Source organism: Cottoperca gobio, chromosome 10, assembly GCF_900634415.1.
Source record: "Cottoperca gobio chromosome 10, fCotGob3.1, whole genome shotgun sequence".
NCBI classification, from domain to species: domain Eukaryota; kingdom Metazoa; phylum Chordata; class Actinopteri; order Perciformes; family Bovichtidae; genus Cottoperca; species Cottoperca gobio.
The window spans coordinates 8852476-8869532 of NC_041364.1; the positions used below are offsets into that span (position 1 = coordinate 8852476).

Consider the following 17057-nt stretch of genomic DNA (forward strand, 5'->3'; position numbering starts at 1 on the left):
AACTCTCCCTGCCACAGCCTGTTCACAAATGTGTTTTATAATTCATTCTGACTCTGCACTGAGCTGCTATGGTGACTATGAAATTCACCCTGCCATGGGCTACCGATGCTGCTGCTAATACGGATGCGTCATGTTTCTGCTGGGGCTCTACTTAGCAGAAGATCTATAGCTGCTAATGGGTTTGTAATGGCTGGTCAATAAACAGCACAGCCTAAAACCAACACGGGAAATACAGTTGCTGCTTTGGAGTGAGTCTGTGCTTTACAGCGTGGTTCTTTCCATCACTTTTATAAATAGTTAACAAGAAAAATGCAATATTCATCAGTGTGTCAGGAGGTTTATTATGGGTTCCTGTAGCTCACTCCTACAGTACCATAACACATAAAGAATAAAATGTAAGGCATGCGAGTCATCCGGTGAGACGCAAAACCCCACCTACATGGCTTAAGAGCCTATTTTACTACATGTCAGCTCAAAATCCAGTGCCAGAATGAATTTAGTGTAATAGTAGGACTTCAAGCCCATATATATATATATATATATATATATATATATATATATATATATATATATATATATATATATATATATATATATATATATATATATATATATATATATATATATATATATATATATATATATATATATATATATATATATATATACATACATATACATACATATATACATATATATACATACATATATACATACATATATATATACATACATATATATATATATATATATATATATACATACATATATATACATACTATGGAAATGCCAGTAATTACTATTTCAGCACTGCGTACTGAAGTCCCCAGCACTATCAGAACACATGCAATAGCACAACAGTCTCATTCTGACGTAACAAGAACCAACAGGTAAGCAGCTTAGAGCAAATCTCCCAGCATGGACCCGGAGGCTCCTCAGATGCAGAGAAATGCTCCCGGCCAAGTGAGACCTGCTCAGCTCAGCTCAGCACACAACAGCCAATTGTGTCAGATCTGAGATTGCATGAGAGCTGGACGTGTGTGTGTGCGTGTGTGTGTGTGTGTGTGTGTGTGTGTGTGTAAATGTTTACTGAGTAACTATGCTCTCTCACATGAGCGTACTTTGCTGCAAATAATAACTGTACACACACACACACAGCATAAACAGCTGATTGTTTACAATAGTGGCTTAAAAACAGCGACTTCTAGAACTCCACCACTAAGAGGCAACTATTCACTTTGAGTGTTACAACAGCTGGAGGATCTGCAGTAAGGCTGACTTTCTACTGATAGAATGAGGGTAAGTAGGGAGGACCGGGGTCTTTGTCTAGTTATCCTTCCTCTCTGTCAGGGTCTCCTAGGTTACCTGGAGCATCTGTTCCTTCAGCTGACAGGGCGGCGGCGCTCTTGCTCCTAGCTAGTGAGGCCTGGGTGGGGGTGAGCAGGCGACTAAGGACCCCTCCGTCCACAGTGCCGGCCAGTGGCCTGCGAGCTACACGGCCAAAAAATCACCCGAAAAAACAGAGAACACAAAGAGGCCAAGAAGGAAAGAGTGGATGAGAATGGGGGATGAAGGCAAAACAAAGAAGGGAAAGGGAGGGGGGGGGTCAATTAAGTTTAGAAAGGTCACCATGTGATTTAACCAACAGGAAATAATCAACATTAAGAACCAAAGGTTATGTCTCAATAATCTTACATGGGCTCCTTATCAACAGCTGTATCCTGTTAACTTTCAGTGATATTCAATTAAATGAGGATAGTCGTCAAGGAAAGGACGCCATGGAAGAGTGCTGAGACAGACCAAAGACTGATTGTCTGGTAACTGAAGATCAGTCAAAACAATAGTCAAAGTAGACAATGAGGTCAAATCAATGGTCCCTAAAAAAAAAGGTAGAGGGAGGTGTGCTGATGGGGAAAAAACAATCCATTAGTGAACTTCAAAAAGACAGTAGAGGAATACTATTGGGTAGGAAGATGAGAAGTGAAACAAACCTAAAAGTGATAGGGCAAGTGACATGCAATAGTTCTTTTAGCTTCTGCTGTGCAAATCCTTCTATTGTTAATATAAAGTACGTTAAAACAAGGAGCCTACAATAGTCAGCATGTTATGGAAGCACTATGGTGGACATTGATTTCACAGCAGAAACAAAGAGCTCTTGCTTCCATGAAATGAAATAATTAACAATTCCCCATTCAGTCCGTCGTTGCTACCTAAGCTACAAAGTAAAAGATTATACCAGAGGAAGAGTTAAAAATGTTGATGGGTTGATGTCAACACATTCCTTAATGCTAGCTCTTGATAAAGGAGAGTACAGAGTCACACACACTTCTCTTTGAGGCCCCTTACGGAGAAGACATCTGTTGCAGACAGATTTGTTTGTTAGCTGTTGAGTTTTAGCCCTTGAAGCTCGGCAGCACGGCTCGATGCTCTGCACCCAGGTATTAACAATCTGGGTTATTAGTCTGAGATAGCGTTCTAGTAAAGGTTATGTTTTATGTGTGGGGAGCTTTTTGGGTTAGGTAATTTTAAGGAAAACCTTTTTTTTTTGGTTGCAAATGATAAGTCAGTATGAATGATGATGTTGTATTAATGTCTAGTTTAAGCACACCGAACAAACATGTAAACAGAACAGGAACATTTTTACACCTGATCATCTCCACAAATGCTGACATGGCTATAGGACAAACAAAAGCATTGGTGGTTAATGGCGATACACAGACTGCAGTGAGTTGCTGTGGTTATTTCTGTGCTCTGGGGGTGCTATGGTGGGATGGCACTGACACACACCACGCTGAAGCACGAGCCTAGTGGCTGAAATCCAGCTATGACGTCATCTTGGATGGAGGAAACAATCAACACTTTGTGACAACAAAACAATACACTGTGTTAGTGCAGACACGGCACACAACAAAACCATTCCTGGGTTGTCACTTTGAGAGAAAACAATAAAAAAAAAAAAAAAAAAAGAAAAAAAGGTTAACAAAAGATAAGCCGTCAGTGAGAAACATGGCAGCGCACAGGATTTGGTAGGTTAAGACAGCAGAAAGGTTAAGGCATACATGGAACGAGCCCAGTGTTCCCAGTAAATCACACACACACACACAGTTTAGAGAGGATTAGCAACGGGCCTGGGGGTAATTCAGCAGTCAGTGAGCAAGACTTAATTAGAGAGAACATGGACAGAAGGAACATATCGAAAGACGAGTCGGCCCTTTTATATAGAGCCATAAAGCTGATGACACTGAAATGTGTTAGCCCCGAAACCTCTTAGTAAACCGACGGCGTTGATAAGGTTCTAAAAACAGAGTCAATTCAGAATGAGCAAGCCGTTAACATCATAGCAACATGCTTTGTTATTCAAAAAGAGTTGCGCCTGAGTGATGCAGACAGGGGCGTGAGAAAAAAATGATTGCCGATTGTTCATGCTAGCCACCTTGATCATCCGTTGTCCCCTTATCAGGCTTGGCAGGGGTCTGTGCTCTGCCCACACTTACTCGTGTGAGGGAGGAACTTCTCTTCTTGACGGAACGGCCTACGGACATGAAAGTGGAGTTACAGCCAAGCGGGCACTGCAAAGGAGTTAACAAGGAATCCCCAAAGACAGTTTACAAGTCATGTGCACTTTATTTGGCCTTATGCGAGTCACCAGGCTGGGGCAGACAGCAGCTGATGTGAAGTGTAAATAGACAATGCCCAAGTACACAGAGGAGAGTTGGAACTGATAATAATTCAGGACGTGATGCAGCTTCCCTGTATTAGTATTAAAAGCTGTGTGTGTTTAAACTATTAGCATGTACAAAGTCAGCTTGCTATGTGGTTGTCATAGCTGGGACGGAGATACTTCATAAAAAGGGACCTGTGGTGGTTTGCTAAATTGTGCACTGTACACCATCTTTGTTATGAAAGCATAGTGGAGGGTGGAGAGGGGATCTTTGGCACCTGTCTGTTCCACCTGAAGCTTTTTGGCGTCTTCCTTACTGGCCTGAGTAGCGTTGCCATTGCTAGGCAACCGGTTACAAGACGAGCTCCTCTGCTTAACACCTGAGAGACAATGATGAAACACCCAATGGTGAATTTACACAGCGCTCTCTTGTGAATGGTACAAAGTCTCTCAGACGTTTTTTAGAATATAGTCACAGACCTAGGAATGGAAAAGCTGAAATATTAAACAAGTTGAGAGGGATAGAGAAATCAACAGAAAGACACACATGGAGTGAAGCTGTGGAGAAATATGAATCAACTGGTTGTGCTGATTCTTTTTTTCAACAGAAATCAAATAAGACTTTTTGTGAATCAAAATATGCTGAGGAAAATTGTGACTATACCACTATGTGCATATTTATTAATGAATCACCAGTGCTTGGGGCCCCCCCCTTCTGATTCTGAACATGTGATTCAGTGCTTCATAGAGCTGCGTAGTGAATGGATTGAGAGGCTACTTTATCATTAGAAGGAAGCAGAGAGCTAAGGCAATTTTGTTTTTACCAGTCTGTCAATGCTCCAGTGAGCCTGTGTGTAAAACCCTGGACATGGAGAGCACAGGGGTCAGAGTTCACTCCACTGTAAGAGTTGGAAGAGAAAGTGGGTTTGTCCCAGATAATCTAGTTTGTCATCGGGTAGAACTCAGTACATTAATCATCACAAAAGACACATACACTCGGCTGATAACAAGACTGTTAGACTGTGGACCATACTACTTTGGTTAAGACACAGAACATGACTGCAAGGAAGGAGGGAGGGAGGGAGGGAGGGAGGGAGGGAAGGAGCAAATAAGGAAGGGAGGGAAGGGGAAGGAGGGAGGGAAGAGAGGAGACTTACTTTTGTCAGGAGATTTTATAAGGGTGGCAGAGGAGGAGGATAGGCGTTTGCTGATGCCAGCCTCGGACAGCTGTTTCAGGTTCATGGTGGATGTGGAGCGCTTGTCCACTATAAAGGGAGGAGGAGAGACAGACAAGGGAGGCGGGGTTTACACTGGAAGTTAGCCAATGGGGGAGGGCATTTGGATGCACACAAGGGAGTACAAGGTTCTGCAAGATCCTAATAACCCTAATATGCAACGGGTGATATGCTGCTTCATTACTATACCTAAAATAAACACTACCCCTATTAATATCTAATCTGCTACTAATGCAGTGACACACACTTAGCAAAACACATGATATACAGCATGAATTTGCTGGAAAATATCATGTTTAACGCGACAATGTACATTTTTGACAAACCATAACAAAGTTGTTGTGGTTTTAGAGTCAAGCATGGTGGTTAGTAAACAACAGATTCTTATGTTTGACCACTCCAAAGAGAGGAGCATCACCAACATTACATGACCCGTGCCAGAGAATCCAGAGGCGATATTAGTCCAGTTTTTTTGGTGTGTGTGTGCCATTCCACTGGACTTCCATGCAAAGTCGCCCACGTGACCCGGAAGTGGTCGACAGTGTGAGTGAGTGAAAAAACCTAAAGTTTCACTTCCAGCTATTCACCCAGCAAAAGGCACATTCAGAACACAGGCCACCCATACAAAAACTGTTAGTGAAAAGCTGCCAGTTAGACTGCAGGTGGGGGGGTTGGTGAGGTGGGGGTGGGGGGTGGGGGGGGGGTTTGGTGGGAAGCGTAGTAGGTAACCAAGATATCTAGAGTGCCAGTCCATGCTGTGTTGCTACATTGGTGGGCATATTATCAACAAACAAAACCTTGTCGACTCCTTGGAGGCTTGTCTGGCGAGGCAGGGGAGATAACTATAGTTACTGGAGATGAGGCGCCGGCGTCAGAGTCTCCTGTGGGAAAAGACAGCTCTCAGAGAGGAGCGATAAAATACAAGATGCTGAGGCACATCCTTCATACAAGGAAAGAGAGAAGAGGTGAAGCCTGGCTGTTAGCCATCAGCCTTTGCTTCACAACCAGAGCCTAAAGCACAACATATACTGACCTGAGTATTTACCACTGTGGCACCAAAGAGTCATCAGTTGGTAACTCAAAAACACAAGACAAAGTTACATTTAAATTACCCGTATATTTCAGAGTTACAAACAAAATGAAAACTGTGGGAGTGATTGTACAGCGGGAGCAAGTGATATCACATGCATGTAGTGTTGTGAGAGTGAGAGCGTGACAAACTAGTTGTCATTTACATTACATCCTCAGATCTGCGTGATAAAATTGGATTGTATTACTGCATGACAAAACAAGGCTTGCATAATTACTGACAGCTAACAAATATCTGACCGTACTGTTCGCAAGATCTGATTCCATAAATGAGATTGTTGAAGGCTCTCCACTTTAACAGTGTGATTAGAGAGCATGTAACTGGGGGGGGTTCAGCTCTGGAGCCATTAAGTTGAAAAGTATCTCTATAGCATTAGCGATGATAATAAAACAAGGCTTTATTATAGCTGCTGCTGCCCCATGAAAAATGAATTAAAGATTTAACACAAAAGCATGAATATGGCAGCCAAATGTATCATCATGCATAGCTCCCCGGTTTATATGTGGTTAAACAAAGACAGTCACCTGTGAATAGCCACATTTGACCGTGTGTCATGCGTATCAACACCCGTTTGAGAACACATTTACCATAAGACAGCTAAGAGGCGTTACCTGGCATCAGTTGCTGGCAATACAAATAGTTTTTTAATTATTTTAGGCACGTCGTGGCTGGATTTAATCCCGACAGTGTTGAAACATAAACCACATTGTTAACTTGACAACTTTCCTGTCTAGTATTAAAGAAGTGCGGAGCGTTTGGTGTATCCTAACTGGCTCTCTGATGCACCATGGCGAGTGAAGTTAGAACAGAAAAGAAAAAGGTGAACTTTTAAAAGAAAGGGCCTCTACCTGTTCGTCCATCAGAGTCTGTGGACAGTCCTCCCCAGGACCATCTCTTCTGCCTCTGCTCCACTCGCTGACTACGCTCCAATGTCCGCCGCATCACTGCCTCGTAGTGCTCCTGCAGCGTTACAGGGGCAGATGAAGAGACAAATGCAAGTCATTTACAGCAGAGCAATATCGATCCCTAAGCCAGAAGCAGAGAGGACAAGACCTGCGTGGCTTTGTCATTATTCTAAATTCTCTTGCTCTCCTTTTACAAATGATATGAAAGGAAACCGTGCAACATAAAGCTGCGTTTCTATGTAAATGTAATTATTTTAGTCAGCTGCAGCTACCTTTTCCTCTTCCTGTTTCTGCTTCCTCTTCTCCTCCACAGCCAATCTTTTCTGCTCCTCCTTTTTTCGCTGTTCATCCACCTTTTTCTGACGTTCCTCCAACTGACGCTCCACTTGCATCTTGGCCTTGCGCTCCCGCTCCATGATCTGAGAGTCTCGCAAACCTGCCCGCACATATAACGTATGTACGTGCATGCAGGGAGAAAAAAAGTATTTTATTTTAGTATGGGTTTTTTTTTTTTAGGCTAAAATAATTTCACACAGAAAGTGGGATCGCCCCTCTTACCCTGTTGTCTCTCTGCCTCCTCTCGTCTCTCTTTTGCCACTCGCAGTCGGTCGTCTATTCTAAGTGCGGCACCGTCGATGACTGCAAACACATACATGTGTATATGTGGTTAAAAAGGTAAAACATATCAGCAACGCATATTCAGAGAACAAAAGGAGGGTGGGGATTACAATGCAGCATAGAGTTACTAACGGCTTTGAATCTGGCAAGCAGATGTGTGCATGTGACTGTCATTAATGAGCTTTGTCAACTGTTACAGTAATAAGATGATGGCTTAGGTTTACCTGCAGTAAGTTACACTGACAGGCTGCTGGAAGTGGATTGTGTTGCATCTAATGGTTCGGATTATGGAATACAATAAAGCGGTGACAGGGCAGTATCTGTGGGAACCGGTCTGTTTCTGTGTCACTGTGTGGTGTCATTTACCTGGCCTACTCCCCTGAGGTTTAGCTGGTGGGTTGGTTGTAGGTCCTGGGCTGTTTTCTGACAGGCTACGCCGCTCCTCGGCTTGTGCCTGTGCAGCTGCAGCTGCATGTAGGAAAGCACACAGACACCCACAGTTTACACACAGGGAAATCGAGTCACATCATGTCATGGCAAAGCAGAGGTATCAAATAATATCTAGGAAACAAAATTGCTTTGGGTTCTCCAAACAAATCAAGTTTAAATCAGCCGTTTTTCCCTGTCCTTTGTTTTCCATAGGAATGCTAGTTCTAGACAGATCCAACGGATTTGAAACTACAGAACAATCCAGCTATTCAGAAATCTGACATAACCCCCCCCCGCTCATGGTCAACCCTGTAGCCAGCCATACACTGCTTTCTGTGACCAGCTCGGAGGGATGGGCTGCTGTGAGAAACATGTCTGGAATCAAACCCTTGTGAGCTTCCTGGTATACAGCGAATATGACCAGGGGTGTACAACATTACAATCATAAATACTCCCTAAAATATAAACATTTAATGAAAAAAATCATAATGGGAGAAATGTCATGTCATGCTTGCAGAAGTTTTAATTTCCAATTTGAACTGTTTTTGTCTGGAACGGGATTTCTCACACCACAGACACAAAATGCCAGTGCTGTGCATGTATGCAGTAGGCCACGTGTTGTTTTGCTGCAATACAGTCCCCGAAGACTATCGAGCAACGTTACGAATATGCTTTTAGAGTGGCCAATTTATGAACTTTCCCATCCAGACGAACAAGGGATCAATAGCATGCTCCTCTAACAAAACTATTAACAAGAACAATCACGATTAGGAGATACAGGGGCAGGAAGGAAGGAAACAGTGAGGACGTGATTGAGCTTTATGCACTGTGGTATCAGCCTTTTCTCCAGTCTCTTTCCTTTTGTGTCGGTGTGTATTCAGCATTACAGAACTGCTGACAGAGAGACAAATGATGGTCAGTCATGTGATATTCACATTACTGGTGAACACTTCTAACTGTGTTCTGAAAGTCTCTCACCGTCTCCATCACCACCACAATAACACTCTACTGTAGCTTAGAACCATTAAAACTAGTGATTGCGACAGGAAACTTTCTGTGATCATCATTACATCTATATTTATTATGTAATCCCTTCTCTTCAAAAAGACCAGACTGCTTCTACAGGTTTAAGTCTGTTTATGGTACTACAAATCACATGTTCTTTACATCACCACCGACATACGTTTTGTGGTAATAAGGTTCAAACTGTTTAGTAAGTTCTGACAGGTGAGTTTTGAGAGTAAATTGCTGAAATTACATAAATTCACCTGCTTTATTCATACTGTACTTCACCTAAATTAATCAAAGTAAGGACTGTCTGGAAGGTATGCTTTGGTAAATGATCAGTCGTAGTGTGTGCAATTTGTAGTAATTGCAAAAGGCAAAAACACCAGCATAACTGACTCAATTGGATGAAGAACATCAAAAATGAGGTCATCAATGACATAGTTAATGTGGAAAATAATATATAAAAGATTAGATTTGCTCGTCAACATGAAAACCGCACTGATTTGTCGGGTGTAGTGTCACAGAACAGCCAAGCCAATGTTGACCAAATGAACTTAAAACACTTAAGTACTGCATCGCCCTCATCTTTCGGAGGGTTGTCAAGATAAGAAATGGAACATTTCCATTGCTTGTGACATGAAGTGCTGAGTCATGATGCGCTTCCAAGCAGTGGATAACCAAACTAACAACTCCTGTACTTTTGTTCTTCTCTTTTCAATTCCTGTTCTGCCTTTCCAACATAAAGCAGCCACTGTATTCACATCTGCTCTTCTTTGCCATTAGTACAGTAGTATCTGAAATAGGGGTGGGTTTATGTCATTTCGCAACATAGATAAATATTGTGATACAACTGATGGTAGGCAAATTCATAGTTTACCAGAAATATTGTAACCTCTCCCACCCCTAATTGGAAAAATCATTAAGATTCTCTGCAGCTTCACATCAAACACGTTCCAGCAGTGAATCACAGGAAGGCAGCTATAGGAAGTGCAGCCTTAGACATTTGTCTACAAAAGAAGGAGGCACAGTGAATTCGTTACATGAAAGCACTGATTGGATGTCCTCGAAGTACGTGATACCTTTTACCGTGCGGTCTATAGTGTATGGAAAACATTCATGCTGTGTCCGCCACAGGCGCTGACCATGGTTTCTCAGAGTACAGCGTGGTGTGCATGTCCTGTCTGTATGGAAATGTACACTCTCCTACGTTGCTCTCTGGAAGGCAGAGGAGACAAAGAGTCCTTCTTACATGAAGTAACACAGACACATTGAGAGATAACATTTGTTCACTATGGATTATGCTTAAAGATTTATCAATAAAGAAAGCTGTAAAAAAACTAGCTCTCAGAGTTAGCTGGAGCTGACAGGGTAAGTAATCATGCTCTGATTATCTGTATTCTGCTCTATCTCTGACTGTAGGTGTACGTGTGTGTGTGCGTCGGGAGCGATGCCCCGCCCTTTGCAAAACAGCGGAGGAGTGAATGTGCAAAGCAACTCTGTAAACACTGAAACGTGCACATAAATTAGATAAATAACACGAGCGTTTACTTTATTTAATACAAGAGCACCTGTTCAGTGTGAAAAGTGAGTTGTGAATATATATATTTATTTTAAAGAAATCCACAAAAAACTAAAACTAAAAAAGAAAACACCTTTTGAATTTCAGGGGGGGGGGGGGGCGCGGGGTTCCGATGGGGAGGCACAGCGCCCCTCCAAGACAATGGTAGGGGAAACACTGGTGTGGGAATCATACAATACCACAAAGAATACACTGACCACATAAGCAAACATTTTATGTTTAGCAGACAGTATAGGTTAGCACAGTGGTTCCCAAAGTGGGGGGCGCAGAGCAATTGCAGTGGGGGGTGCGGCAGAGGGACATACAAAGATGCTCAGCTATTGTATCTTCATGGCTCAGGGACCAGTTGTGCAGAAAACCCAGCACATAATCATTACTCAAGTCTTTTACCAAACATTCCCTGTTTCTCTGCACCTTCATATAAAAAAGGTAAAAAAAGATTCATTAAATAAATGCCAAGTGATCTGTGTTGCATGGTAACGGTTGCTAAGTGATACACACAGCAGTTCAGGATGGATAAAAAGCTTCTCCACCATTGTTAGGCCTGTATCACAGTAGACACGGACGTAGCTCAACAAATAGAGAGAACAGGTCGGTAAAGCTTTGAACGCTTACTCAGACTAATGTGTCAACTTACTAGCAACAATTACTTAGTTAGACTGTACAATATACAATATATCAACAATAATCAATCAATATCAATAATCGGTGGAGTTATGGTCAAATCTATGAAGAGGCAGCTCAGCTTCTCTGGTCTTTAGAGGGAAGTAGAATCAGACAGGACAGCAAAAGGACTGAGGAGGAAACAACTGCTTAGCCAAAACCATGCTGACTCTTTCTTGAGGAGACTACTCATGCATGAAATCATCTTCAGTAATATCCAGCTTATTGAGCAATTCTGTCACAAACATTGTGGACTGTTTTACTGAATTTCCACAACCACAGAGGATGTACCTAACCACTGAACTTACTGTTCAACATAAGTGCAATATAAGGACACAGGATCTCGGGAAACAACATTTAAAGAAAATGAACTCTCCACTGACGCACACATTCATGTGTTGATTAAAATGCCTAAATGAGATGGGTGAAGAGATCCTGTTTTCCCAACAGACCTCAAGAGAGCCAGGTGTGCTCATAGAAATGGAAAGAGCCAATCGGAGGAGCTGTCTCTCATCCCGCTATCGTCACTAAGGAGATTTGCATGCATTAACATAAATCACTGCTGCTGCATCGACAGACACAGCTAAACCCTTCAATAAGTTGGAGGGACAAAACAACTAGTAATTAACCTGGCCACTTATCATACACCAGGCTGATCAATGGCATTATCAGAGCTAGACAATCAATCATGTATATGTATATGTGGGCAGTTAAAGGAGTGGGGAGTTAAAGATCCAATAATAATCATGTGGTCATCAAAAAAAAATCATCATGTAGTTTAATGTGATGAATTTTAGTCATGATTTAGTAAGTGATTAATCCTGATTAATATGGTCACATACAGTATATTGAAAATACATTTGTACAGCTATAGTGATCCTGACAACATGTTGAGTGCACCACATGTGCCTATACATATTGATTTGATGTGGTTTAACCTTCAGGCCACTGAGTTATAATGGCAGGAGTGAAGGCCACCAGGGGGATTGGTGATGACCCGGCTCTGCAGGCCAGAAAAAAAAAAACACTTAACAGGAAACAGGCCTGTCTGCATTACATCATAACACTTCTAGTCAAATGCCAACATGGATTCTAGTTCTCTAAATAACAAGCATCGTTGGACATATTTGTCAGGCTCTGTCACAGAGACCATGTTGGTATAGTTGGAAAGCAATAGAGGGTTAGGGCTCTCTCCTGTCACTCTTCAGCAGCCTATAATGAGCCCTGCTGCGTGGTGCAATTAAGTAGCTTGTCGCACAGGAAGTGTCGGTGCTGCTTAATGCAAGGGTGGACAGCCATTTGCCACTGAGTGCTCAAAGTACATAGGGATTTTCAACTCCAACCTATATCCTAACTATAACAGCCTAATTCAATGGCCAAATGACCATGATCTTGGCCATCTATGGCACACAGAGCTTCCCATCGCTGGGTCAAGATTTCAGGTTCTCAGATAACACTGCTGATGCACGCTCACAAGTGCACACACACACATGCACGGCACTCACAAACACAGCAGATCTTCTATGGGATTACACAGGACCTGTTCATGCAAAGGTAAGCCTTGGCTATTTGCAGGACAGGCAGGATAACGATGACACATCCCAGTTTCCTAGGGAGTCTCCTCTTCCTGGTGGACCATATTCTCTTGTGTGGATGGGCATGGAGGCTAAAATAGAGATATTAATACATTGCAAGTATTCTGGAGTTATTAGTTAGATCCCAAAAGGTAGACTGTAATTAGACTTTATTGGTGTATTAGTTATTTAACAAGTTAGAACTAAAAGTGCCAAACCAAACATCCAACATGTTGTGACAAATACTGTCACATGTTACCGCATTAAATCAAACTTTAACTCCATGCCTCAATGACAGTTGTTGTCTTTGTTAACAATATCTCAAACATCGACAGAGAAATTGACTTTCAATATTTGAATAACTTGGAACTGGTTGCAAATGGGAATTTATCTAAAACCCCAAATGTCCAGGAGAGGTTGTCAGGGTGGTTGTGTATGTGCATGAAAGTCTTTTCCGATGTGAAACGATAGACTGACCTTAGTTATAGCATATACAAATGACCATGTTTTGTTATTCAAATCTTGCACACATACTGTAACGCATCCCGTCAGACAATTGTAAAAAGTTGACTTACAAATGGAGGTGGGGCATTTGAGCTAGAAGTGCAAAGCTAAGTGGACAGCTCCAAGAAGCTCCACACTGAAAATGAGGCTGGTCCATTTCTTCCTTTGGTTAAATCTGACCAGTTCAGAAATACTTCTCATGCTTTTAATTCTGCAGCAGCAACTGCTGAGCCAGGATCAGGATAGCCTTGCCTGCAGTGCGACTTGCAGTAGTGTGATCTCCTTCCATAATAGCAGGGTAGATGTTAACCTTGCTCACATTCTTGTGGAAATGACCATGCACACGAGCTAGATTCCTAGCATTATTGCATTATCGTCAGTCTTCTGCTCCGACTGAAGGCCGAGCAAAATGACATCCTTTTATTCCTCGCAGTGCAAGGATTCCTACATTTCACATCACTCTAAATATTGGGGATATTTCCATAAAACCACAGAACTGGGTGGGTGCAAATTCCAAATTGAAAGTATTGAATGGAAATGTTAAGGTAAACAGGAAGAATATGGACTAAATACGGTCCAGCCAGAAGTAAAACATGCCTACACCCACACTGGGTATGCAGAATACTCCCTCTTACCCTAAAACACTAAAAAAAAGTGTCAGCCCAACTGCAGCTCGAATCATAACAAACTGGGCATTCATGCCACAGATGCAGACACAGTAAACATCCATGTCTAGGCCTGGAAGGGGCCAGCTGAAGCATGGATAGGAAGCATTGATAGATACTTTCCTGCTGGAGTTGGCCTATATAGTACTATTTACAACAACAAAAAAAGCAATGTGCCTTTCGCTTAACAGAGCTGTCATATGGCTGCTGCTGCAACCAAAACTCCTTTATTATCACTCAATGCTATTTAAAAAAAGAAAGAAAAGGTATGCAGCCTTATTCTCTTATCAGAGCTGTGTTTCTGACAGTGTCTGACACCCCAGCTTTATCTCAAATTCAGGTCAGACATTGTTGTAGTTACCCTCCCCGGGGAATGGAGGGGGTTAGGCCATATGTCAACAAATAAACATAACTGTCCAATGGATATAGAGGCAAACAGACCACTTTTGTAAAAGATAAGGAGTTTTGAGCAGGAAAATACAAAACTGTTGATGTACTGTGAACCGGCTGGTCTGTGGCTGTTAGAAAGTTGCTCCTGTAGGCATCAACTCACATCGCTGTCAACTAGCAACAGAAAGGCGCTTCCTGAACTCTTCCTGATGGGGTTAGCAGATGATCACTTTTGACAATAATCCCCAAGTGATGAGCAACAACGTTATCTAACCTGCTGACCGATGTCAGTTACAACGCAGTTAGCTTAGTTCACGAAGCATTTACAGTGTGTCCATGTCGTCTAATGTATCCACACAGCAGCAGTTTGTTCAATAACGTGATTAAAATGCGGTAAAGCAAAGCTAAAGCACAGCTAGGTGAGCTAGGCGCCAGACAAGTAAAGTCGTGATACGTCAACCGGCTCTCAAAACCGGCTACACAAAACAACGCTAACTTTAGCTGACGTTAACTACAAGTTAGCTCGTTTAGCTAACTTATCACTACACACTACAGGTATCAGGCTAGGATGGGTACAACCAATCCAACTTTTACTGATTTTCCCGCATCCATTGTGAGCAGATAACCGGACAGCGAGCTAACGTTACTAGCCAAGACAAGCTGGTTGCGTTACAACGCGTTCAAATAACCCGGTTAGCGGCGGCAGTTGCCGGCAAACATCATAAAGTGATTAGTACATTGTAAGACACAACTGGGACAACAAATAACCACGACTGCCAAGATGTTTCTTACCCATTTGGGCTCGCAAGCCTTTGAGAGTCGTTGTACCCTCCGCCATTTCTATGAAGTTTCCTTCTCTGTTTTTTCTAAAGCAGGGGCGCGTAACACATCGCAGCCGGTAGGACTCGGACACCACGGGGACGTGGACATCAAAGATAGTGTGACACGTGACGAGATCTCACTCTGACCGATTCCCGTAAACCAACAAAGCGCGGAGGAACTAAGCCTTTAAAAATGCTGCTGTGTGAATAGAAAGTTCTCAAATATCTTCTGTTATTAAAAATGTTTTTCAAAAACAATCCCATAGCCTGTAATTTAAATACAAAATAAACAGTGTTTTAAATCAGCAGTGGTGCAGTTTACTTCAGTAAAAGTACTACACATTGTAGAGATGCTCCACTACAAGTACACATCCTGCATTCAAAACCTTATGCACTGAAAGTATGAAAAATATAAGTATTCATTGTGCAGTAAAGTGTTTTACTATTATATATGATGTTTTTGGATTAATAGTACTGATGCGTTAATGTGTATTTTGCATTTTATTGCAGCAGATGTAATTTTAACTGCTTTATATGCTGTTGGGTAGTTTGGTAAACAGAAATGCATCATATTCTCTAAGATGTCAACAGCTCTATTTATCTATCTATCACATCTTTGTGATCATTTTCCAGCTGATCCCAGAGGGTATTTAACTAGTTTGTTTTGCTTAAGAAGTAGGGGGATCTTCTCAAAACTCAAAGAAAGCCTTTATCCTTCAGTCTATCACAAACATTCACTGGACAGAAAGGGGATGAAAACCTGTATTCTGAAAAGTAACTAAAGCTGTCAGACAAATGTAGTGGAGTTAAATGTACAATATAACTCTGAGATGTAGTGGAGTAGAAATATAAAGTAGCAGAAAATGAAATTACTGTTAAGAAGAAAGAATTAGAACCCAATATCTTTAAATTACATTTTTTGTTTGCAGCTGAACACAAATGTGCAACTGCAAATAAAACACATCTTTATGAGCTCGAGCTCTTACAGTAAAGACTTCAAACATGGTGTTCGACATGTGAACTCTTCCACGTCCACTTCCAAGAACATAACGTTACGTAGGAGAGGCTGCCGAGCAATTTGCAGATCCTTCCTCACGCCACCACTCTGGTTAACAGTTAACATCTGTCATATGATGTTATATATATATGATGTTATACATATATATTTACAGTTTAAAATACACAGTGTGCTTTAACATGTATACATCATCACTGTCAAATATAATTCCTGTAGTTTTTGTACATGTTAACATGCATATGGGCCTACTATGTTGCTTTTATATAAGCATATTTATTTTTTCACCTACTTGTACGCACGTAATTGTCCTTGCTTTTAGCTGTGTCTATTTCTAGTAATAATAATAATATTAATACTAATATTAATTAATACTCAAATACACTTTACATTTACAAGTTAAAATGTTCATATCAAACAACAAACTCCAAATATACAACCCACATCATTAATCACACACAGTTATGATTTGGGATTTGAACATGGACAGATTGGTGCAGCCTCAGATGTATTTATGGAGAGAGTTTCGCAGGGAGGGGGGCAGCTACGGAGAAGCCTGTCTATCTCTATTTCTACTGGAACTATGTGTAACATTGAAAGCAACAAATTCCCTACACAACACATACTTGCCGATTCTGATCATAAACTAAATAGTATTCCACCCGCAAGATGTGCCAGTATTTGTGACTAGTAGTTCATCTTATTAATAAACGATCTAAGGGGTTGCTGGTAAAACACCCAAGAGCGCCCCCTAGCGCGTGTGTGACGGTTGTATCATGCTAATTAATTGAAGGTTCATCCACAAGAAATTGTGACCTGACCAGTTTTGAAGTTTCGGAGACAATTATTTGAACAGGTATGATACTTTCATGAAACAAAAAGCCTCAATTAAACAAAACA

General features: G+C 41.6%; 1 protein-coding gene across 10 annotated transcripts in view; it reads right to left on the reverse strand.

Annotated features, from left to right (window-relative positions):
• Positions 1 to 15264, reverse strand: part of map7d3 (MAP7 domain containing 3) — a 28397-nt gene extending 13133 nt beyond the window's left edge. For 2 of the 10 annotated variants that reach the window (XM_029441169.1, XM_029441168.1), the window contains exons 1-10: positions 15114 to 15264; positions 7876 to 7977; positions 7450 to 7530; positions 7164 to 7327; positions 6835 to 6946; positions 5694 to 5777; positions 4819 to 4926; positions 3940 to 4041; positions 3434 to 3532; positions 1366 to 1491 (exon numbers count right to left, since the gene is read on the reverse strand). In XM_029441169.1, coding sequence (XP_029297029.1) covers positions 1366 to 1491; positions 3434 to 3532; positions 3940 to 4041; positions 4819 to 4926; positions 5694 to 5777; positions 6835 to 6946; positions 7164 to 7327; positions 7450 to 7530; positions 7876 to 7977; positions 15114 to 15159 — 1024 coding nt within the window. In that variant the 5' untranslated portion in view covers positions 15160 to 15264. The remainder of the gene's footprint in view (positions 1 to 1365; positions 1492 to 3433; positions 3533 to 3939; positions 4042 to 4818; positions 4927 to 5693; positions 5778 to 6834; positions 6947 to 7163; positions 7328 to 7449; positions 7531 to 7875; positions 7978 to 15113) is intronic. The other 8 variants (XM_029441172.1, XM_029441171.1, XM_029441176.1 and 5 more) reach the window with 6 other exon arrangements.
• Between the last annotated feature and the right edge of the window lie 1793 nt (positions 15265 to 17057).